The 23,950-nt window shown below is 37.7% G+C and overlaps 2 protein-coding genes across 2 annotated transcripts; both read left to right on the forward strand.

Annotated features, from left to right (window-relative positions):
• Positions 1 to 1,435: 1,435 nt before the first annotated feature.
• On the forward strand, positions 1,436 to 7,690 carry LOC110787513 (uncharacterized). Its single transcript, XM_021992150.2, has 4 exons — positions 1,436 to 1,771; positions 4,191 to 4,799; positions 5,773 to 5,951; positions 6,700 to 7,690. The coding sequence occupies exons 1-4, from the start codon at positions 1,767 to 1,769 to the stop codon at positions 7,320 to 7,322; spliced, it is 1,416 nt and encodes a 471-aa protein (XP_021847842.1). The 5' UTR covers positions 1,436 to 1,766; the 3' UTR covers positions 7,323 to 7,690.
• Positions 7,691 to 8,740: 1,050 nt separating this feature from the next.
• Positions 8,741 to 22,073, forward strand: LOC110787514 (dolichyl-diphosphooligosaccharide--protein glycosyltransferase 48 kDa subunit). The gene is made up of 13 exons (XM_021992151.2): positions 8,741 to 9,141; positions 9,262 to 9,401; positions 10,426 to 10,551; positions 10,672 to 10,725; positions 10,827 to 10,940; positions 17,835 to 17,890; positions 18,000 to 18,041; positions 18,678 to 18,753; positions 18,864 to 18,935; positions 19,015 to 19,140; positions 19,241 to 19,345; positions 21,180 to 21,263; positions 21,605 to 22,073. The coding sequence occupies exons 1-13, from the start codon at positions 8,871 to 8,873 to the stop codon at positions 21,650 to 21,652; spliced, it is 1,314 nt and encodes a 437-aa protein (XP_021847843.1). The 5' UTR covers positions 8,741 to 8,870; the 3' UTR covers positions 21,653 to 22,073.
• The last annotated feature ends 1,877 nt before the right edge of the window (positions 22,074 to 23,950 follow it).

Here is a 23,950-nt window from a genome sequence, read left to right on the forward strand (position 1 = left end):
GTTCAAGTCGAGATGCAACTATGGTTATAGTCCGATCAAGTAACATTTTGTTGATCATAAAGATTAAGATGATTTAACTTAAGTAGTCAAATCGGTACTAATTAGTATTTCAAAAGGGTTTAGATTAACAACTTTTGTATGGCCTAAAGTTTTTGAATTTGTGTACGGTATTATCATGTCGAAGTTGTGTACACAATTATGATATCATAACTAAATATGACTAATGCATTTTCATCACTTCTTGATTTATTTAATATATTTTCAAGTATTCATGTGTTCTTTGTTTGGACTGATTTTTTTTAATTTTTTTTACAAAAGTTAAAACCATTATTAAACGAAAAAATTTAAAAGTACTGAGAAATGTATACAATTATTTGTTTTAAATAATCGTTTGGTTTTTTTTTTTAAACAGCTTTCTATACAATATAATTGTTTCAATTCAATATTGAGAAACAAACTAAAAGGAATCTAACAATTTCAAGTAAATTAATACGGGGACCCTTTAATTACAATTTTTAATGACAATAGCCAATGGTTTTGCCTCACTGTCACAATGGTTACTACTCTAACATTGCTCTTTCACTTGGTTACGCCGAGGTCTTGGGTTCGACTCTACGCAAACAATATTATCCTCAACCCCCCAATCATTTTTTTCTTTTTTATACCAAAATGTCTAAACATTGGAATCTCCGCCTTCATCTTCTCCGATTTCATCTTCTGCAACCAACTTTTTACAAAATATAAATCGCAATTGTTCATATGAGTCTTTTTTATACCAAAATGTCTAAACATTGGAATCTACGCCTTCATCTTCTCCGATTTCATCTTGTGCAACCAACTTTTTACAAAATATAAATCGCAATTGTTCATATGAACATATTAAGGTATTAATTGATTGTGAATCTCCGCCTTCATCTTCTCCGATTTCTTCTTCTGCAACCAACTTTCTACATAATATATATCGCAATTGTTCATATGAACATATTCAGGTATTAATTGATTGTTCATATGAACATATCCAGGTATTAAACGACCAACAAAATTCCGACATCCATCCAGTGAAATTACCATCTAAAGTGTTTTCCTGTTTTTATTTTTTACGAATTCATATACAGATGGAATCGAAAAAATTAGTTATGTAGAGCAACATGTTGAATTTCATGCATACGCAATTTCGGGAAGATTAGATCTGGCATAGGAATCATCGACAAAAAAAATAAAAATAGAAAATAATATTAATTTTGAATTTTGAATTCAAAATCAAACTGAAATTTCGATTCAAATTTTGGGGATGACGTGTCATGGGTGACGTGGAATTGTCCAATACAAGGCAAGGGTACCAAGGGACCACTTACCCTCAGGGTAAGCAAAGCCTTTGCGTATTGTTATCCACTTATCCTAAATACCAAGTTGGTCAAACAAATACTAGTCGTCGACAAGCTCCGAAAAAGCGCGGTTATCGGAGCAACAACTTATAACGAATTAACGATATTACCCTCTCTCACTCCGACGACTTTTCTCAATTTCCATCAAATATCCCACGAACACTTTTCACAATCATCCCCCTTACAAATTACGATTCAATCAATCTTGTTGATTTTTCTTCTTCTTCATCCTCTTCTAAATTAAAACTAAAATGTACATTCAATCATGTACAGAGATCAATCAAAACTCAGTCGTTTTGATCTCCTTTTAACACTGTTTTAGATCCTCTTTCTCATCGTTTCTTCAGCATCATCATTTCATTTCCAGATATATTTGCAACCATGAAGTAAGTTCAAATCTGCTTTCTCATTTTATATATTGCTGTATTTCTGGATTTGTATTGTAGTATCTCCAATCCAGATTTAGTTGTCACATTAATCAGTTTTAATTACATTGTTGATTAAATAACAGTGTTTTGCCTTAGTTCAGAGTTCTAATTATCCTAAACTACTATTAATGACAATTAAAAGACTAATTAAGTTGATAGATGAGGTAGCCTTGAAGATTATGAAGTGTGTACATTTTGCTGTTTCCTTTTTAGGCAGAAGTGAGTTGTGATAGTGGAGGACTAGTGTTTATGCACACGTGATGAGTGTGAGAAATTTTGAATTAAAAACTTGAAAGATTTGGAGAAACTCTTTTCGGATTTTTTTAATTTAATTTAATTAAATTGGAGAAACTCTTTTCGGATTTTAATTAAATTAATTAGATTGATAGATGAGGTAGCCTTAAAGATTACTATGAAGCATGTACAATTTTACATTTGGGCTTTGTTTGGCAGGGTGTAAAACGTTTTCATGGAAAATAATTTTCCTTTTTTCAATTATTTTGGTTCGGTAAGGAATGAAAAACAAATTTCCATAACTAAAGTTGGAAAAACATTTTCCATTTGAAAGGGAGGGAAACCACTTTTCCAACTTTCCTCCTTACCTTCCTCTCTTTTCTTCCCGTCAATCTTCACCGTCTTCTCCCATTTTCTTTTAAGGAACCAAAACTAGTTTGAAATTGTGTTGAAAATCATTTTGCACTGAAAACGTTTTACACCAAACCAAACGGCGCCTTGATGTTTCCTCATAGGCAGAAGTGGATAGGATTAGTGTATATGCACGTGATGCATGTGTGACATTTTGTATGAAAAGCTCGGAAAATATTTGGAAACCCTTTTTTTTTGACTTTTTTCATTTAATATCTAGTCCCATAGTATACTTGTATTAGTCAGATTGATAGATGAGGTATCCTTAAAGATTATGAAGCATGTACATTTGATGTTTCCTCATAGGCAGAAGTGGATAGTACTAGTGTTTATGCATGCGATGTATGTGTGATATGTTTTATGAAAAACTAGAAAGATATTGGGAAACCCTTTTTTGACTTTTTCATTTAGTATCTAGTTACCTAATATACTTGTATTAATTAGATTGATTGATCAGGGTTCTGATAGTAGATTATGAAGTATGTATATTTGCTGTTTCCTTCTTAGGCAGAAGTGGATAGCTTCCAGGGTTCTGATAGTAGATCATTCAACATTGGACATGTTCTCAACATGAATATTCTTGAACACTAAATTTCTATGTCTGGATTATAGTTACATGTACTCGTTTAGGACGGAAAAAGTTGTCAGGTTTCTTTGGAAAGTAATGGTAATCGTTTGTGATTGAAGTTTCTTATACAATGTGATTACTTTTATTCGGATAGAAGGAGTACAATGCTAGTTCAATTATTGCTAATGTTGAGAATTCGAGCTATAAAGGGTGATAATGTGATACTGATTTGTGAGCTTGAGTTTGGCCTATTGTGGCTTGGCTCTAAGCCTATAAACTGTTCCTACACAAGCTTGAGTAACAAGCTGCTGTTCATGATGCGCTTACTTGAGTTTATGAAATACGCGTATCTGGTATCCCTGGCTGACGCTTATCTGGTTATCACTCCTGAGTTGTTCATACTGCTGTTCTTCGCTTACTGAGAACAGCACCTTTTAAATAAAATCTGATCTTGTGACTTGTTCCTACCCCTGATTCTGTATTCAACATCAAAGCAGAAATAATAACAATATAACAGTAAGTTAGATATGTTTGTTGTAGAAGATGTGCAGTACTATTTCTATTGCAGCAGGAACTTCCATCGATAACTATGTTGTTGTTTGGTTGAGCCGTTGAAGAGCCAGTCTATATTAGTCAATTTCTGTCATTCTTCATCTTTCTTTTTTCACAAAGTTCAAAGATATTAAATTCAAGTCTGAAATTGTTAACTTAGATAAGCAAACTGAACTAGCATGGTAAGATGTAGCATTGTGTATCCTTTTATGTGGCCGTTTCTTTTCTCTTATGCAGTTCTGCATTAAGGCTTTGTTTGGTTTGGTGTAAAATGTTTTCAGTGCAAAATGATTTTCTATTGGCAACATTGTCCAAGGGAAAACACAATTCCAAACTAGTTTTCCTTTGTTTGGTTCCTTAAAAGAAAATGGGAGAAGATGAGGAAGATTGAGGGGAAGAAGGGAGAGGGAGGTAAGGAGCAAAGGTAGAAAAGTGGTTTCCCGCCATTTCAAGTGGAAAGTTATGGAAAATTGTTTTCCATCATTTTACACCCTACCAAACAGAGCCTAAAACCCGCTGGCATTCATACTCCTTGCCTCTTCGTTGTCTTAAAATAATTTCTTCTTGCTTTGATTTATAAACTTAACATCCTGAAAATGGATTATTTTGCAGGGGAAGAAAGATCTTCGGTATATCCCTCTCCCTCATTCTCATCAACATGGCAGCTGTAATGGAAAAAGCTGATGAAAATCTTCTCCCTTCAGTATACACAGAAGTAAGCCAAGCCTTCAATGTTGGACCTGCTGATCTAGGGTACCTAACATTTGTCAGAAACTTTGTACGCGGATTAGCATCCCCTTTAGCCGGAATACTCGTCATTCACTATAACCGTCCCACAATCCTCGCTGTGGGGACCGCCTTTTGGGCAGTATCAACTGCAGCAGTCGGGGTTAGCCAGCAATTTATGCAAGTTGCTTTCTGGCGGGCTGTAAACGGGTTTGGTCTTGCAATAGTAATACCAGCACTTCAGTCTTTTATAGCTGATAGTTACTTAGAAGGTGTAAGAGGGACTGGTTTTGGGTTGCTTAGTTTTGTTGGTAGTTTTGGTGGGATTGGAGGCGGTGTTGTGGCGACTGTTATGGCTGGTCATGAGTTTTGGGGTGTGCCAGGGTGGAGAGTTGCCTTTATCATGATGGCTAGTTTGAGTATGATGATTGGGTTGCTGGTTTTTCTGTTTGTTGAAGATCCGAGAAAGTATCCCTCTTCTGATTCTTCTGATAGGTAAACATTTTAGTATTTTACTTTCTTGAATTATCATTCCTGCTTTTTTCCATGTTGCAATTGAGAGACTGTTTGGCTTTGACATGATCATCATGAGCCCGACCCGCTGACCCGGCCCGAAAATAGCAGGTTTTGGGCAGAAGTCTTAGGCCCATTTCGGGTTCGGCCTGGCCCTATTTTAATTTTCTCGGGTGGGTTCCAGACATCTCAAAATTGGAATATTAGTTATAAATTTGACCCGGCCCGAATGGCCCGAAAAGACCGCTCTTTTGGCCCGAATTAGCGGGTTTTGGGCATATAAAAACAACCCGAAGTTTGGCCTTGCCTGACCTATTGGGCAGAAATTTGATCATCATGAACCCGGCCCGAAAACAACATGTTTTGGGCAGAAAATTAGGCCCGTTTTCGGTCCCAGACCGATTTTAAAAAAATGTGGGTGGGTTTTGGGCAACTCAAAATTGAAATTCTAGTTATGAATTTGGCCTGGTCCGACTGACCTGAAAAGACCGATCTCTTGGCCCAAAATAGCTGGCTGTGGGCAGAAAAAATCAACCCGGAGTTTGGCCCGGCCCTACATATTGTGCAGAGATTTTAATGTGTGGCCCGACCCGCATTTTGATCAGGTCTAGTTTGGCTTGACGAGCCCTCTAGAACTGGTTTATGAAGCCCAGAGGTGAAGGGGAATATATTGTCATAAACCTACTTGAATTTAAGGAATTTGTGTGAGTTCTTCTTGTTCAATTACCAAACTGTTAATAAACCCTTGTAAATTAGTGAGGAAATATGTCAGTACATACATAAAATAAGTTTCTGACATCATAAACCTTCCATATTACCAAACTGTTAATAACACCTTGTAATTAGTGATGAAATATGTCTCAGTACATACATAAATATGTTCTGTCATCATAATAAACCTTCCCATATCTGAATTCTTTGAAGTTTCATAACATCTGTTTCAATTTTGCTGCAGGAATGCTTTGATGATTGGGAAATATAATGGAAGTTCAGTATCCATTTGGAAGGAGTCAGTAACAGCAATGAAATCTGTAATGAAGGTGCAAACATTTCGGGTTATTGTTTTGCAGGGCCTAATGGGTTCACTACCGTGGACGGCCATGGTGTTTTTTACAATGTGGTTCGAATTAATTGGTAAGCATCTGTGCACAACTCCTCAAAAACTGCCTTATAATGTAATACCAATTACATGATGGATCCCTTGTGGTGTATTCATTATTGACATCATTCAACAATTTGAAACAAAGTTTTTGACATAATAATACTTTGTAGTAGAAATAATCTAATGTTCACAAGAAAAAAAAAAGTAAATACTTCTTTACTCTAGCTAGTAGTAACTCCATAATTTTATCTGTCACTTGGGTTTTTATCTGTGTCACTTGGGTTTTAGGGCCCGTTCGGTATCGTTTTTGTTCTCAGTTTTCTGTTTTTTACAAAACAAAAAACTAAGGGCCCGTTTTGGTATCGTATTTTGTTTTTAGTTTAATGTGTTTTTTACAAAACTAAAAATCAAAATATGAAAACCAGAAAAAGTAGTTTCCAGTTTTTTGCTGTCAGTTTTCAAAATCAACATGAGTACTTTCGTTATGATTATTTTTAATTCATGATTCAATCGAAATCATATGACTTTCAAAATTAAAAAAATCAAAAACTGAAAACTGATAATGATACCGAACGAGCCTCAGGTAACCAAAATCAAAAGTAGTTTTTCAGTTTTGTTGCCAGTTTTCAAAAATCAATGTGATTACTATAGGTATGACTATATTTTTTAATTCATCATTCAATCTAAATCATATGTCTTTCAGAACCAAATACCGTGGAAGCTGGCAGTGATACGAGGCCTAATGAGACATTATTGTTGTTTTTTTGTTGTTGCCTTCAGGATTTGATCACAATTCATCAGCAGGACTCCTCAGTCTCTTTGCTTTCGGAACAGCAAGCGGGGCCCTCCTCGGTGGGATAATCGCAGACAGAATAACCCGTTTCTACCCTCACTCAGGCAGAATAATCTGTGCACAATTCAGTGCATCAATGGGCATCCCATTCTCCTGGTTTCTCCTTACAGTAATCCCACAATCTGTAAATAGCTGGTTCATTTACGGAACCACTCTATTCTTTATGGGTCTGATCATAAGCTGGAACGGGGCTGCTGCGAACGCACCCATGTTCGCTCAAGTCGTGCCAGCTAAGCACAGGACAATGATCTACTCATTTGACCGCGCATTTGAAGGGTCTTTCTCTTCGTTTGCTGCACCATTGGTTGGAATACTGTCGGAAAAGATATATGGGTATGACCCGAAGTCTGTTCACCGTGTTGGTGGTGGGTCGGGTCAAGAGGCGTATGCATTGTCCCGAGGACTTCTTACAATGATGGCGGTTCCTTTTGGTTTATGTTGCTTGTTTTACACGCCGTTGTATTGGGTTTTTAAGCATGATAGGGAGAAGGCTAGGTTGGCTACATTAAGGGAGGAAGTAGCTATTAGTTCAGCAATTGACAAGGAGTGATCTTGTTTTCTTTGAAGGATTTGTTGTTGTTCTGTAGACCTAGGTCATGTAAGCGCGCGCTCGATGTTAGAAAGTAAGTGTGAGGATTGGGTCCCACATTGGAAGATGAAGCAACGAGTTTCTAGTTTATAGCCTAACTGGTTTACTCCTTCTATTGTCAATTGGTTTTAGGATGGAACCTTACTTGGGCTATGTTAGTGGGACCACACGAGCTTAAAGGCGCCTGCAAATGCCACGAGATACCACTCTAGCTAGTAGTAGCTAGGCTAATGTAAAATGCTATTTCTTGTATACTAATTGGATTTATTGGCCTTAAGGTCAAAAATTTATCAATTTTGATGTTGAAAGTTGCTCGAATTATTCGACTATGTGGATTTTTTTTCCGAGCAATGTTCAGTAACACTTGTTAATTTTGCTGTTGAAAATTGCTCGAATGATTCAACTATATGAATTTTTCAAGCAAAAGTCTGTAATACTTGTCAGTTTTGCTGTTGAAAATTGCTAAATTAATCTATAGGTGAACACTTTAAGTACTAATGTAAAAATTAGTTACCAAAGTTGAATTTGCAAAAAGGGGTTACAAAAGTGAAATTTGGTAATAATAAAGAAAAATGAGAAGTAAAAATGATGGGATTCTTGATCGTTGGAGGTGTGGATTACTCAAAAGCTAAGAAAAAGAAGGATAGTGAAGGCACGTCATGCGTGTAATTTTGTGTGTGAGTGAATAATATGCGTAAAAAATTAGAAGAAAAATGAAGTGATGTTCGAACAATTAACTTTCTCGTCGAAAATGGGCTAAGACACTGTTTATAATACTTTCGTGAAATCAAGTTATAAGTTGACAAAATGTATAAATCCAACCAGGTACTACTCGATTACAAACTCAACTACTCACTCCATTTCTGAATACTCACAACACTTGAATTTGTTCGTAATTTTTTTATTTTTTTTCGTAATTTTAGGAAAAAAAAAGAAAGTATTGTAAGGGGTTGTTTGGTTGACATCTTAAAATGAGGGAAGTTGAAATTCATGGGAATTCATAATTTGGCTAGTTGTTTGGTTGACATAAAAAAGTAAAAATGGAGGAAGTTCAAATTCATGGGAATTTTGAGTTCCTACAAAACATGGGAAGTAAATTACCTAGTCCCCCTTTGGTCAATCAAAGTTCATTGGAATTTCTAATTCCCATGTTGTCAACCAAACAATTTTAAAAAATTCCCATGAATTGAACATGGGAACTAATTTCCCTTGAATTACAACTTTCCATGGGAATTTAATTTCCATGTCAACCAAACAAGCCCTAAGTATTAAGAAATTGCCGAAAGAGGCAAGTGTTGCAAGTCTTGAGAAACAGAGGGGTAGAAAGGTAAATTTGAAAATTTTGCCTATTTTTATAAACTGAAAATCGAAAACAAAAAAACCGAAGAAAAAGACAGGGTCAGAAACTTGAGTAGAGTGAGAGAACTAGCAGTACAAGCTTAAACCTCAAATCTGGATCCATCATCTCTTTCGCATGTAATCTTAAAAATTTACAGTAAAACCCTAACAATGGCAAAACTCTCATTCTTCTGTTTCATCATTTTCTCTCTCTTCATCTCATTCTCAACCGCCTTTAATCCAGAGAAGCCAACCGATCGACGGATCCTTGTCATTTTGGACGACGCATCTCTCAAATCTTCTCACTCCATTTTCTTCAATTCTCTAAAATCTCGTGGTTATGACCTTGATTTCAAGCTTTCCGACGATCGCAAAATCGCTCTTCAACGATATGGAAACTACTTGTACGATGGCCTCGTTCTATTCTCTCCTTCCGTTGACAGTAAGCTTTTTCTTTCTCTTTTTTGTTTGTTGTAGATTGCTAATAATTCAATTGTTTTGGCTAATTATTCAATTGTTTTGAGATAACGGAAGATTAATTTTGGATAATGTGTGGTTTAAGGTATTGGAGAGGGATCGTTGAAGTTGAATGATGTGTTGGAATTTGTTGATTCTGGTCATGATTTGATTGTTGCTGCTAATGCTAATGCGTCTGATTTCATCCGTAATGTTGCTTCTGAGTGTGGAGTCGATTTCGAGGATGTAAGTGTTTCTGCAGTAACATTTATACAATAGGAAAACTTAATTCTCGGTTCATTTAAATTTATGCATTATTGTTGGATATCTTGAGGAATTAATTGTTAAAACTCTGTATTAATCGTTGAAGTTGAATATTGTGTTGGACTTTATTGATTCTGGTCATGATTTGATTGTTGCTGCTAGTGCTAATGCTAATGCTAATTCTATTGCATCTGATTTTCATCCGTTATGTTGCTTCTTAGTGCGCTATCGATTTTGAGGATGTAAGTGTTATGCAACATTTATAGTATGTACAATAGGAAAACTTAATTTTTGGTTCGTTTATCGAAGTTATGCATCAATGTTGGTTATCTCGAGAATTGTTAAGGCTTTTTTTAAAAATTTGAAGTTATCTCGAGAATTGTTAAGGCTTTTTTTAAAAATTTGAAGTTGAATATTGTGTTGGACTTTATTGATTCTGGTCATGATTTGATTGTTGCTGCTAGTGCTAATGCTAATGCTAATGCTAATGCTATTGCATCTGATTTTCATCCGTAATGTTGCTTCTGAGTGTGGTGTTGATTTCGAGAATGTAAGTGTTTATGCAGTAACATTTATACTACGTACAATAGAAAAACTTAATTTTTGGTTCGCTTTTTGAATTTATGCATCAATGTTGGATATCTCAAGAAATTAATTGTTAAGACACTGTATCAATTTATTAAGAAACGTTTAGTTAGTTTTTAGAACTTATTGAGAAGAGGATGCAATCTAGGTAGTTTCCCTAGTTATAAGACCAAATTGTTCATTTTAGTACTTATTCATTAGACACTGAGGATTTGGTTAAGGTTGGAATAAAACAAATTTGGTGATGGCAGACTGGCAGTCGGTGGCATGGTGTTAGCTTGACAGTTCATTTAAGACTTAATTAAATTCATTTGAGTTTGATGGGACGAAAACAGCTTCCGAATTCTAAGATTAGTCAATAGAAGACTGAACTAAATTGATCATTTTTCATTTTTCTTATTTCTTTTTTTAATTGGCATAGGATACATCAGCTATGGTTATAGATCACACCAGCTATTCTGTATCTGAAATTGAAGGGGATCATACATTGATTGCTAGTGATCATTTCATCAAATCCGATGTGATTCTTGGGGAGGAGAAAATACAGGTCAGTTTCTATGTCATTTTTTCTTCTTTGATAACTATGTGTACTATCTTTGGATATTTCATATTTGCATTGCAATTGTACACATCTGAATGTCACTGGGTATTGTGTGTTATTTATCAGGCTCCTCTGCTTTTCAGAGGAATCGCACATTCAGTAAATGCTGCTAGCAGTCTGGTAAGCGCTCTTATCTGCTTGTTGTAGCTCATTGCTGAAGCATGAAAGTTAAGGTATATGCTGTTTCTTCAGGTTTGTAACAAGTTTAACTCATTAATTAGGTATTGAAGGTTCTCTCAGCTTCTCCAGCAGCATATTCTGCTAACCCAAGTTCCAAGCTGTCAAGTCCTCCAGCCTTGACTGGGACTTCCATCTCTCTGGTTTCTGTAGTCCAGGTTCCATTCTTTCCCCTACTTCCAATATTTCTCTCCATGTTTGCATTGCTCCAAAGTAATTGTGAGTTTGCTTTTGCTTCCATAAATCATACTCCATTCGATGAGAAAGTAAGTCGACATTGAGACTTTTTATCAGGGTTGCCCAGATAATATTGAAGTAGACAGGTCATGAATTTATCTCTGACTTCTTTCTCGAGTATAAAACAAACAACTACTTTGATTTGGTCTTTCCACAATTTTCTCAATTGTACTGATCACGGCCATCATGTTTGATTTGGTGGCTGATTAATATATAAGTTGAGAAAGGGGTGGAAGTGACCTAGTTTTTTTTTTTTTTGGTAAGCAAGATAACTTTTATGGCATTTTCCAACAAACGAATGTACAAACAAGGAGCAGCTTAAGCTCCAAGACTACCTAGGTTGCAACTACCCTTAAAAAAACACTTTACAAACAATTACAACATCAAACTATCAAACCAGCCTTTATCCACAAGACTGATGTTCTTTGGATTTAGAGCAAAAATTTCTGTTTTTGATATCACCTACGATCCTCTTTACCATATTATCTACACAAGGCAGCTTGTTGTGCCATAGAACTTCATTCCGTGCATACCATAATCCATATATCTTTGCCAAAGCACTCATGATATAAACCTTCTTCCTGATCCCCTCCAGTTTGGTAGTTGTTCTCATAGCTCCATTCAGTGTACTCATTGGAGTTCCAACACCAAATCACTAATGCAATCCCTCACAACATTTACTGCTATAGTTACGGTTAAAAACAGATGTTCGTGAGTTTTAGAACTCATACCACACAGACTATTATTTATAATACCACATATCAGCATCCTATCCTTGATTTTTAGCATGTGCTGAACAACTAGCCAAGACATAAACCGGTGTTTTGGGACATCAAGCTTCTCCCCATATAAACTTATCCCCATGACAAATTCGAGTTTCAACTCTCAAAGCATCATAGGTTTTAGCAATCCCAAATGTACTACCCTGGCCCAATTTGAGCGGGATCCAACGCTCTTCAGTTTCTCCTTAACTGCACATATCTTCTTCCAATACCAACTACAGTTGCTACTAGGCACAGAAGTCCACCACTCCTGATTCTTTATATAGACGGCATTCACCCATTTTACCCATATATTCTCTTGTTTAGAGGAGATAGCCCATAGCCCCATACATGTTTCCCCAGAGCTGCTATATTCCAGGTTTCAGTGTCCCTAATTCCTAGTCCACCTTTTTTCTTTCTACAAACAACATTCCATGCTACATAACCCGGAGACTGTCAATTTTCCTGTGCCGTAGGTATACCCTGCAAATTGCATTCATAGCGTAAGCACTGCTTTAGGAAGTACCAGTACCTTAGTCCAATACACTTGAATGCTCAATAATACTGAATTGACTAACTGAAGTCTTCCTCCAAAAGACTCGTTTCTAGAGCCCTAAACCTTTACTCTAGCACACATTTTATCAACTAAGTGGTCACTCAGACACTCAGCTGCAGATATCCTCTTTGCACGGATGGGCAAACCAAGGTATCTGAAGGGCAAAGAGCCAAAGACCCCTTTGAAAACCCTGTCACATCCAAAACTTTTTGCACCATATCCTCTCCCATACCACAACAACAGAATCTGGCTAGCTTGCAAACCTGCTGTATCAGAAAAGAGCCTGGAACCCTTCATTAAAAGTTGGACTGATCTCACCTCACCTTTACAACACATGATAATATCATCAGCATAACAAAGGTGGGTCAATTTAAGGCTTTTACACCTTGGATGGAAATTGAACCCTTTACTGCTTCCCACAACTCCCAGAATGTACTCAACCTAAAGAACAAACATAAGGGGGGAGAGGATCTCCCTGCCTCAATCCTCGTTCTGTCTTGAAAAGACCGTGAAAAGATCCATTTATCATCAAAGAAAACGTAGGTGAAGTAACACATATCATAACCATTTCCACAAATTGAGTAGGGAACTTGAGGGAAAGCATAGTTTCCTCAAGGAACTGCCCACTACACTCTACAGTGTCCTAGGCTTTTTTAAGGTCAAGTTTCAACATGTAAGTATGTAACCAGGAGGGGAATTTTTGCAACCATATTGCTTGACCATGTCTTGACATACCGTTATATTATGGGAAATAAACCTGTTCTCAGCTATTATATAAGGCAGGACCCTTAGTCTCTCACATCATCTTTGAGATACATTTATAAACGACATTGCAGCAAGAGATGGGTCTAATATTTGTGACACTATTAGGAGCATTTACCTTTAGGTATAACTGTATAAGGGTGATAAAAGTAGTATTTATCTCCTTTAAGAGCTTCTTACTCTTGAAAAATGCCAACACAACTTCGCTCACATATTTGCCTACCACATTCCACGAGTCCTTGAAAAAGCTACTTGCAAACCAGGTGCTTTATTTCCATGTATAGAACACATAGCGTGCTTCACCTCTTCAATGGTGTAAGGCAAGATCAGAGACTCAACCTTCTCGGCACAAAGAACAGGACCCTTTTCAACCTGCCATCTATTTTAGATCCTAATAATCGCTCATAATAGTCTAGAAAATCCTTAGGCACTTCCTTTGGATCTTTAATCCAAATTCCTTAGCATTTTTAATGGTGAAAATCTTATTCTGTTGTTGTCTCTGCTTCAAAGGTCTATAAAATAAAGTGCTATGAATCTACACAAGGATCCTGTGGTCCTCACTTAAGCGGTAAATTCCGAAGAACCTCTCAGAGGATCCAGCCATCTGGTTGCGATCCATCGAAAGTTGGTAGGTCAAGCTTCTTCCTCCTCCAGCCATGTCCTTCGCGATTTGAGATCCCAAAATTGAACGAACCCCCCAACCTCTCCCCAGATTCTATATCCCTAGGAAACTCGCGCAGTGTCAGCCTGTCTTTGTTGTTGATACTGTTGTCCGGGTACGACGGTAGTTGCGATGAGTTCCAGCCATTATGGTGGTTCTTACCTCTTCGGCTCTTCCTGGAGCTTTTGTTGATCACTCCTAAAGGCCTCCATCGCTACCTCTTGATTCTCCGTGGTGCAATCAATCCTTCCTTCCAGCATCGAGTTCATCATTATGTTTCTTAGTCGAGACTTCCATACTGGATGGTAGTTTATACAGATAATGCCGGAATCTGGTCCGAGAGTTGCTTCTGCATCGCTATGAATTGCTCTTCAAACAGATGTATACGCTGATTTGCATTTGGAGTTGCCACAGATTGCTGCTCCGATACCAATTTGCTACGAATCAGATTTTCAACAGCCACAAAAGAGGCAAGTAAACAGAATTAAAGAACACTAGTAGGGGAATGCTTAGCTATTTGTATTGCACATCAGTATAATCAATAACTACAAGCAATCACTCTTCGAGGGGTGATTATCCTCCTAAGGTTTCTCTGACTACAATTCTCAACATGCCATTCTCTCTCTAGCTTTCTGCAATGAACTGATATTATGGAGGGGTACTTTAGGAAATAGCTATTTAAGTTAGTACAAGCAGATTGGGGAACAAGTTAGGGGTTAGTCAGGGAGGTAGTACTATATATATAGGCAGCTGTAGAGAAGGAATGTTATGTTGAATATTGTTGAGGAATTTGGTGAGCTTTTAAGAGCTCATTGGGAGAGAAATCAAGCCTCTCGAATGCTTGAATATCAGTTACTTGTGTTTTCATTTTATTAATCAAATTTTCATTAGTTTCTTGATTTATGGTCTGTTATCTATGCTAATTCATAGCAAATGGTATCAGAGCAGTCGATTCAGGGAGATTAAATACTGAATTTCAGTTTTTGAAAAAAAAAAAAAAAAAAAAATCTGCAATGGAGTTCGCTGGTGAGTGTGCAACACATCGAATGCAAGCATGGATAGGGGAGGATTTTGCCTACATCACAAGAAAAAGAGGTCAAGGAATTCCAGATCCGGAAGAGGAGCGGAAAATCCGGAGAGAGCTTCAACTTCCAGAGTTCAATGGAGTTAATCCCGAGGGCTGGATTCTGGAATTGGAGGATACATTTCATTTTTTCCGGCTTAATGAGGAGGCGAAGTTAAAGGCTGCCATTATAACACTTGACGGAGACGCGCTACAGTGGTTCCAATGGGAACATCAGCGGTGGCCGTTTAATGACTGGCATGAATTGAAGAGCCAGGTGGTGCGACGCTTTGGTTTTTCACGACAAACTCCGAAAAAGCTCAACGGCAAGGCAGAACACCAGAATTTCTCCTCGAGTCAAGTCTGTGGTGGACTACCAATTTTTATAGAAGCTATGGTCGGCAGTCAAGGCAATTATCATTCACCGTCTGAGAACCATAAAAAGGAGGCCAAGCCAATAGATCTGATGGAGGAAGAAAGAGAGGTGGTGAGTATGAGTGAGGTTCATTTAACAACCATTGACTTTCAAACTTCATGTGAGAAAGAGTCCGGTAGCCTACTTACAATGGAGTCTTTGGCTATACCAGGTAGTACGTTACCGGCGAAGGCGACGCTAGTAACATCAGATCTGGAGGAAATAAGGTATGGAGGAACAGGTGGAGGGAACTTTTTTGGTGGGTTTAATGGTGGAGGTCGAGTTGGGTGCGAATTTGTTGGTAGTCTGGCGGAGGAAGTGGTGGGAGGACATGTTGATGGATGGAAAAACATTCTCATCGGCAACGACCATAGTGATGGAGGAATATTCGAGAAAGGAGGAGCCGGAGGTAGTGGTTCCGGCGGTGGTCCTGGCCTTTTGGCCGGCAATTGTAAGATTGGTGGTCGAATTCCAACCTACGGTGGACTGATTAGGGAAGATTATGGATTCTTCAAAGGTGGATCTGAAGCTAGTGGCTCCTTTGGAGATCTGGGTTTCGCCGGCAGAGTTGTGGGTGGTGATTCTGGTGTTTTAACCGGCGGAGAAGAGGAGTTTGTCGAGGGTCACACCGATTCGAGTGCAACTGGTGATGGTCCGAGCAACGACGTAGAGCAACCAGTAGGTGGTGCTGTGCACCAGCAGCTTCAAGAAATCTTTCAGAAGATTCCAGAAATGGAGATTAGAAAAAAAGTGTATGGGAGAAGATATGCTGAGTCATTGAACAGCTTGAGGAGGAAGCTAAATGTAGCTGATGCAATTAGTAAGGGCAATGTTGTAATTACTCAAGAAAGACACTGTCAGGCCCAAATTTCTGATCCCACTTTCTCTCCTCTACATCTACCTAATCAACCCAACCCAGTTCTAGAGGTCAACACTCCTTCTAACTTCAAGTTTAGACCAACTAGTATAGGACACGTTTCTGGGCCACCAGACTTAAATCTCATCCCAATCATCTTTAAACCCATTCTTTTTCCCAACTTGTCCAGCCCACAAACTCCCAATTTTCTGATTTTTTCTTCCACATCTAAATTCACTTTTTTAGTACAAGTTTCTACACCCAAACCATTCAGCCCTTCTCTTTTTAATTTCCTCAACCCACAGCCTTTCCATCTCACTTCAGAAAATTCCAACTTCAACCAATTTTTACTTCCACCCTATGACAACTCCAAGGCTAACTTTTTCTTAGCTACGCCACCAAAGGAAGTACAAGTACTCACCAATGAGGAGCTTGAACGCCAGTGGAAGCCGGGCATCAATTCTCACACGGACATTGCTAATTGTTGCCAAGGCCGGGAATTTTGTGCTGATTACTATCCACCTTGAGGACAAGGTGGAAGTTTGGGGGGCCGGTAATGCAATGAACTGATATTATGGAGGGGTACTTTAGGAAATAGCTATTTAAGTTAGTACAAGCAGATTGGGGAATAAGTTAGGGGTTAGTCAGGGAGGTAGTACTATATATATAGGCAGCTGTAGAGAAGGAATGTTATGTTGAATATTGTTGAGGAATTTGGTTGAGCTTTTAAGAGCTCATTGGGAGAGAAATCAAGCCTCTCGAATGCTTGAATATCAGTTACTTGTGTTTTCAGTTTATTAATCAAATTTTCATTAGTTTCTTGATTTATGGTCTGTTATCTATGCTAATTCATAGCACTTTCCTCTATTTATTACATCATTTCCACGGTTACTTGGTGCACACAACACTACTAACAAACTATAACAAACTCATACATCCTAGCAACATAAAAACAATTCCTTTCCTACCCTTGGGGTATTTTCTGGTGTAAGTGAGGACCCCACAGGAGCTTTATGTGGTTTCGTAGCATAAAACAATGTTTTAGTCTCCATATTTCAACCAAGCAAATTTCGATTTTTGTTGCTGGAAAGAAAGAAGAGCCATTCGTGCCACCCCATAATCTTGTCTAGTGATTCCCTCAGCTATAACCACATGTGGGATTAGCATGTAAAGAAGTTTGACATTCATTCATGTGCAGTAAAGCCATGAGTTCTTGAGCTTCAATATCATGAAACCCTCTCTTATTCAGTAAGATCAATTCCTTTTTCGCAGCTTTCAGCTTCTGAACAACTTGATACATTTTAGCCCCTGATATCCTCGAATTCCACTTGTGGCTTACCAACTGATCAAATTCTGGAGCTTGTTTCCACATCTTAAAATACCTGGCAGAGTAGATGAGGTTTTATGGGATAACTTATTACTAAATTAATTAAGAATATTGAGACCCCCTTTGCTGGGTCACTCGGAGCAACAAACATATTCAAGGCATTTCCAACATATATTTTGACCAGTAATTTTCTGGTTATCTTTTAATATCTGTATGTCATTCATGTCTGGTTATGGTAGTAGTTTCATACTTGCATGATGCACACATGTCAGTCTCCCTCTATTTGTTTGGTTCATATCAAATCCAGTGATTTCAGTTGCTTTTAATTCATTTCCTGACATGCACCAAAGCATATATATTAAATCAGAAAAAGTCTCAAATGTTGTCTTATTGATAATTGATGCAAACTTGCAGGCTAGAAACAATGCTCGAGTTCTGATTTCTGGCTCTTTAGATATGTTTAGTGACCGGTATGTTCTTTTTGCATCTCAAGATCCCCTTTTGCCTCTTTTGTTGATATCAAAATTTTAAAAGTCTTCCTCATGTTATAATTTGTTTACTTTTTGTTTTGGAATACAGATTTCTCAGATCTAGTGTCCAAAAAGCTGGGACCTCACATACGTAAGTCACTACTAAGTCTTTATTAATGTTTACTCAGAGCAACTTCAATGGCAAGCTAATTGTCAAATAAGCTTGCCATGTCACCTAAGATTTTAAGCCAATTAACTTTCTAGTTGGTTTGTATTCCAGTGGCTAGCTAATTTTCCAGACTACGTTGATATTTAAATGGATCCACGTTTACAATTAACCATTTAATTTTAATTTTATTATTACATATATCTCTATTGGACTCCAAGCAAATTAGCTTGCCAAGCAATTTGCTAATTTGCTAATTACTCCAATGGTTAAGCTAGTAGCTTGAAACTTTTGCGAATTGCAAGCAAGTCCATAGCTACAACCATTGGAATTGCTTTTATTGCTTGACTGCCTGTTGAGTCCATAGTTTCCGACTTTTTCCTTTCTTCACTTCTATACATATCAGGCTCTGCTTGTAATCTCTGAAGGTTCACTGGGATTATGTTTAGTAGTGGAGCAGTGATTGCATTAATCAAATAAGCAGCGACAATGAAAAGGAAACTTTGTTTAATTTGCATGAGTTTAAGAAATCCATCAGCGTTGGTAATGCAATTTCCGCAGACATACAGTGGAATTCTGTCTGCAATATTTTCCGTCCTCTTAACTGGTTACATGCTACAGGTACGAAAAATCTGGTAATGAGCAATTTTTGGCGGAGATAAGTAAATGGATATTCCATGAGAGGGGTCATTTAAAGGTTGGCCTTGCTTTCCTTTGTCATACTCATGAATTGACTACTCCGCATTTGTTTAGGTTTTCTATGTCGTTTGAGGTTTTTACTTGAGACAATATTTGCTCTTAATTTAGGCCGTCAACGTCAGACATCATAAAGTTGGAGAAACAAATGAACCTTCCATTTATCGCATCAACGATGACCTGGTATGACCTTTACAGTAATTTCATCTGAACTGGTGGAAAACGGAACCAATTCGTGCTCATATTGTTGAATTAATTTCAGGAATACTTTGTTGAGATATATGAGTGGTCTGGAACTAGCTGGGAACCCTATGTAGCCGATGACGTGCAATTGCAGTTCTACATGATGAGCCCCTATGTGTTGAAAACCCTATCAAAAGATAAGAGGGTAATCTCGTAGATTATTAAACATCTTTATTGTACATTATTTTTTGCTTTTTTTGGTTGGTCAGATCGAATATTCATTCGTTGGTGTTCCTGGTCAGCAGGGATTATATCACACATCATTCAAAGTTCCAGATATTTATGGGGTTTTCCAGTTCAAGATTGAGTATCAGAGACTTGGTTATACAAGCTTATCTCTTGCAAAACAGGTAATCAATCATCTCTTAGTGATCTCTTTTTGTTCATTTTTCCTTGTTCGTTTATTGACCCGCCCACTATCGGCCTATTGATCTGCGGCCCTCTTTGACCCGCCAAAATTGACCCTTTTATTACCCGATCCGCTTTTGAGCCGCACAAACACCGACCCGCCCAATAACCAGGCCTACTTTTTTAATGTGGGGAGGGGAACTATTTGAGCTTTTTACTAGTTAGAGTTGCTTGGTTCTGTCATTGTTATGATAGTGGCCATGGTGTAAAAACTAGCCCGAGTTAACTCGTATCGCCCGAGTTAACAAGGTTTTGGAGGCTGGCGATACGAGATATCCCGAGTTGTAAAGGTGTTTTTAAAAACGGCGAGATCTCGGCCGGTTCAACCGATTTGAACGAATTTTTTCCGCGTTAAACGTTATTAACCTCACATCTACTCGGTTTTCAGCCGAATTCTCATGTTTTCGACAAAAAGAAAGGGAAAAAGGAAAGAAATGGAGAAACTCCACTGAAATATAGTAGAGAACTCCATTTTCAAATCTAAAACAAGAGAGAAAAGAGAAGGTAGACAAAGGAATTCATTTTAGGTCATGTGTACGGTTTAGGGGAGGGGACTAGGGTAGGTAGTGAGTGGGGCTGACATGGGGCTTCTATTTCAAATTTCCAATTCCTATGCGACAACCGCGACACGGTCCGCGACTAACGCATCATTTCCGCGACCGATCCCGCGACCGTGACCAATACCGCATTTTTTATCTATGAGTGGCCAGAACTAATGCCTTTTGATGTGTCTGTTTTTAGAAACTTAAGCATCAGATATTCTCAGTGCCTTTTGATGTGTCTGTTTTGCTTGTTATTCGTTACTCCTAGTTTTGTGGTACACTGTTGGAGTAGCATAAACTATTGGAGTGGAAAATTAGCTGCAATTGTATTTGTACTAGCTATGAACATTAACGAAAGATTTTCTTCAATTATCATTTTATTTAGGGGTCGTTTGGTTGATCGTGGGAAGTAGAACTTCCTAACTTCCTAGGAGAAGTTTTTCCCATGTATAAGTATTTCCTAGGAAGTGGGTGATATTGTTTGGTTACCTAGGAGAAAATCTAGGTAAGCAACTTCCTTCGTTGTGCACTGCACACCCATGTTTTTGTCAACCAAACAATACTCTAATCTTCCACTTCCTAGGAAGTCATAATTCCTATAGTTTTACCTGTCAATCAAACATCACCTTAGTAATCGGTTCATCTACCCGAGGAAGTCTATGTCAAAAGTGGCCTTGTGTCCTTAATGGACGCAAGTGACTCTTATTGGTACTCGTTAATTTGGTATTGGTCTACCGTCTACCAATACACTACTAAATAGTACCAATACGAGTCATTTACGATATTGATACTGGCATACTCTTTATTGGTAGTAAAAAATGTTACTCCCTCCGTCCCTTAATACTCGCACCGCCTTTCTTTTCGGGCCGTCCCTTAATACTTGCACCACTTCTATACATGGAAATTTATATCAATATTATATTATTTCTCACACTTACTAACCCCATCTACACCCCTATTCCCTACAAAAAATCATTTAAAAATTCACATCCCCACTCACCACTCTCCACCTCTTACACATTTCCCACTAACTATATTAAAAAAATATCCACTATCAACTAACACCCATAAATTAATAAGTCAATTCAAATGCCTTAAACTCCGCACCGGTCAAACCGGTGCGAGTATTAAGGGACGGAGGGAGTAGTATCGAGTGACTTGTGTACAATTTAGTCACAAATCTTCGCTTTATTGTTGTTTTTACTGAAAGCCGCTAAAATATTGCTAACTGCAGATTCCTGTGCGTCCATACAAGCATAACGAATATGAAAGATTCATACCAGTGGCTTTTCCTTACTACGGGGCTTCCTTTTCAACGGTACGCTCAAAGTTCTTTTACATGTTACTCCCTTCGTATTTTAAAAAGAGGTACACGGACACGTTTGCCAATGCACAACTTTGACCATCAATATCTTCAAATATATATTATAAAAACTTATAAAATATTAATATTTGAAAATATATATTAAGATGAAGCCAACAATATATTATATGCTAACACTTATTTTCATATACTATAAATGAAATAGGGCAAAAGTAAATTATGTGAATAGTGCAAAAAGTCAAAGTGTATCTCTTTTTAAAATACGGAGGGAGTACTTGCGAAAAACTAGATGTGAATAAAGTAAAAACTAATTGCCTGTTTTCTAATACTTGCAGATGGGTGCGTTCTTTATCTTCAGTGTTCTCTACCTCTACCATAAGTAGAGCCTAATACGGATATAAACTTATTTTATGTGATGTTATTACATTTAGTTTAATAATTTTAGGGCTATAAAAATGGGTTTCAACTTGCAAGTGTTTGCTTCGGTTAAAGCGAAGCCCAAATTAGCCCAAAATTAGCCCATTGAGTGCTCTACCTCGGCCCAATAACCCGGACTAGGCTGATTAGTTCTAAATTCGATAACATCAGATTGAGAAGAAGATAACAAGATCGGGAACTGACTCAATCTATTCTATGGCGAATGAGTCAACTAAATTCTGGAGAGAAGGATCATATTGGGCTAGTTTTGTTTATTAGGGAATTTTATTCACTTTTGTTTTCTATTTTATTATTTTAATTAGCTATAAATATAGAATTAGGTTGTATGATGAGGTAGAGATGAATGATTAAAGAAAATTGTGGTAAGCTTGTGTAGTTATGTGCTTTGACTAGAGATGTCAAATGGGTTGTGTTCGTGATAATGATACTAACTTGACCTATTTAACTAAACGTGTTGAAGCCCATTCACTTGTTTAGGTTACCTGGTGATTGTGTCAAGTTGTCAACTCGTTTCACTTGTTTTAGTTGATAATCAAGAAACCTCTTTTGGTGAAACTACCTTTAAGTATATATTTTACTACCTTATAAGTTTGGTTTGTTTGACTAACACTACCATTTGACGTTGTTCGTTAATGTTTTCCTTCTTTAAACCCCACTAAAACAATTATTTAATATGGCAAATGAAAAAAACGACAAAGGAACGCAGCTATTTAAAAGAATAGAAAAATACACGACGGAAAACATTAACAGAAAACGTCAAATGGTGGTGTTAGTCAAACAAATCAAAATTATAAGGTAGTAAAATTTTATTTTATTTTTAAAATGTAGCAATTCACAAAACCACCAAAATTGAAAGGTAATCTAATTTCATCTTTCCATTTTTTGGGGTCTGAATGGGCCTTAGGGCTATACAAACTACAAATAGGGAGGGGGATTTTAATATCGTACACGAGGCCGTATGTCTAAACCACTAGGTGACTAGGCTAATACTCCCTCCGTCCCGGAATATTCGCAACGGTTTAACTGGACACGCTTGTCAATACACAACTTTGACCATCAATATATTCAATTATATATTAACTTATAAAATATTAATATTTTGAAAATATATATTAAGATGAAGCCAGCAATATATTATATGCTAACACTTATTTTCATATATTATAAATAAAATAGGGTCAAAGTGAATTATGTGAATAGTGAAAAAAGTCAAACCGTTGCGAGCATTCCGGGACAGAGGGAGTATCTCAATTGTTCGTATGAATTATGCCTCATTTGTTATACGAGGGAAATAACGATAATGGAGGCAGTCTGTACTATTATTGAGTTATGGATACGGAGTAGTATTGTACGTAGAGCTGTCAAAAACTGACCCGACCTGAAAACCCGACCTGAACCGATCGAACCCGTAACCGACCATGACCCGAAACTACTGTAAATCAGGTAACCCGAAACCTGACCTGTACCCGACCCGAAAAAACCGATAACCGATTTTAACTCGATGTTGTAATACCCGAACCCGAACCCGACACCCGACCCGAAAATGACCGATAACCGAACTGACCCGACCGAACAATGACCCGAACTCGATTCGATACCCGACCCGATGTCAACCCGAAACCGATTGTAACTCGATGAAATCTGCTATTGACCCGACCTGTGACAACCCGCTACCCGATTTACCCGAGTTATCAATGACACGACCAAATATTAACTTTAACGATATTATTTATTGCTAGATACTGAAAAATTTAACTCTAAAATAAGTTAAACAAAATTTTTTAGAATATAAAATAATTAAAATGTATAGGTTAATCATCAGACCCGAGTTTGACCCGTCGCTGAGAGTGACCCGACTTGAATTCTATTTGATCTGATTAGTATCCTATCCAAACTAAGACCCGAACCCGAAAATAATTGTATTGCAAACCGACTTAAACCCGACTCTATGAGACCCGAACCCGAAATTACTTGCTACAAACCAACTTAAACCCGACCCGATAAGACCCGAACCCGAAATCAAACCTGACCGAAATGTGACCCGACCCGAACCCGACCCGAACCCGGGATAGGAAAAAACCCGACATGACCCGACCTGAAATCGACCCAACCGAACACGAACTCAACCCGGATGGAATATTGACCCGACACGACCCGACCTGATCATGACCCGAGACCCGAAATAACCCGACCCGATGACCTGTTTTGACAGCATTTGTACGGAGTAATATCATTTTCACTAG

The sequence above is a fragment of the Spinacia oleracea genome, chromosome 3 (assembly GCF_020520425.1).
Source record: "Spinacia oleracea cultivar Varoflay chromosome 3, BTI_SOV_V1, whole genome shotgun sequence".
Classification (NCBI taxonomy): Eukaryota; Viridiplantae; Streptophyta; class Magnoliopsida; order Caryophyllales; family Amaranthaceae; genus Spinacia; species Spinacia oleracea.

Coding starts and splice junctions, on each gene's coding strand:
- LOC110787513 (XM_021992150.2), top strand. Junction 4,800..5,772: donor TCTTCTGATTCTTCTGATAG/GTAAACATTTTA, acceptor ATTTTGCTGCAG/GAATGCTTTGATGATTGGGA. Junction 5,952..6,699: donor AATGTGGTTCGAATTAATTG/GTAAGCATCTGT, acceptor TGTTGCCTTCAG/GATTTGATCACAATTCATCA.
- LOC110787514 (XM_021992151.2), top strand. CDS start 8,871: ATGGCAAAACTCTCATTCTTCTGTTTCATCATTTTCTCTCTCTTCATC. Junction 9,402..10,425: donor GTGGAGTCGATTTCGAGGAT/GTAAGTGTTTCT, acceptor TAATTGGCATAG/GATACATCAGCTATGGTTAT. Junction 18,042..18,677: donor AAAGCTGGGACCTCACATAC/GTAAGTCACTAC, acceptor TACATGCTACAG/GTACGAAAAATCTGGTAATG.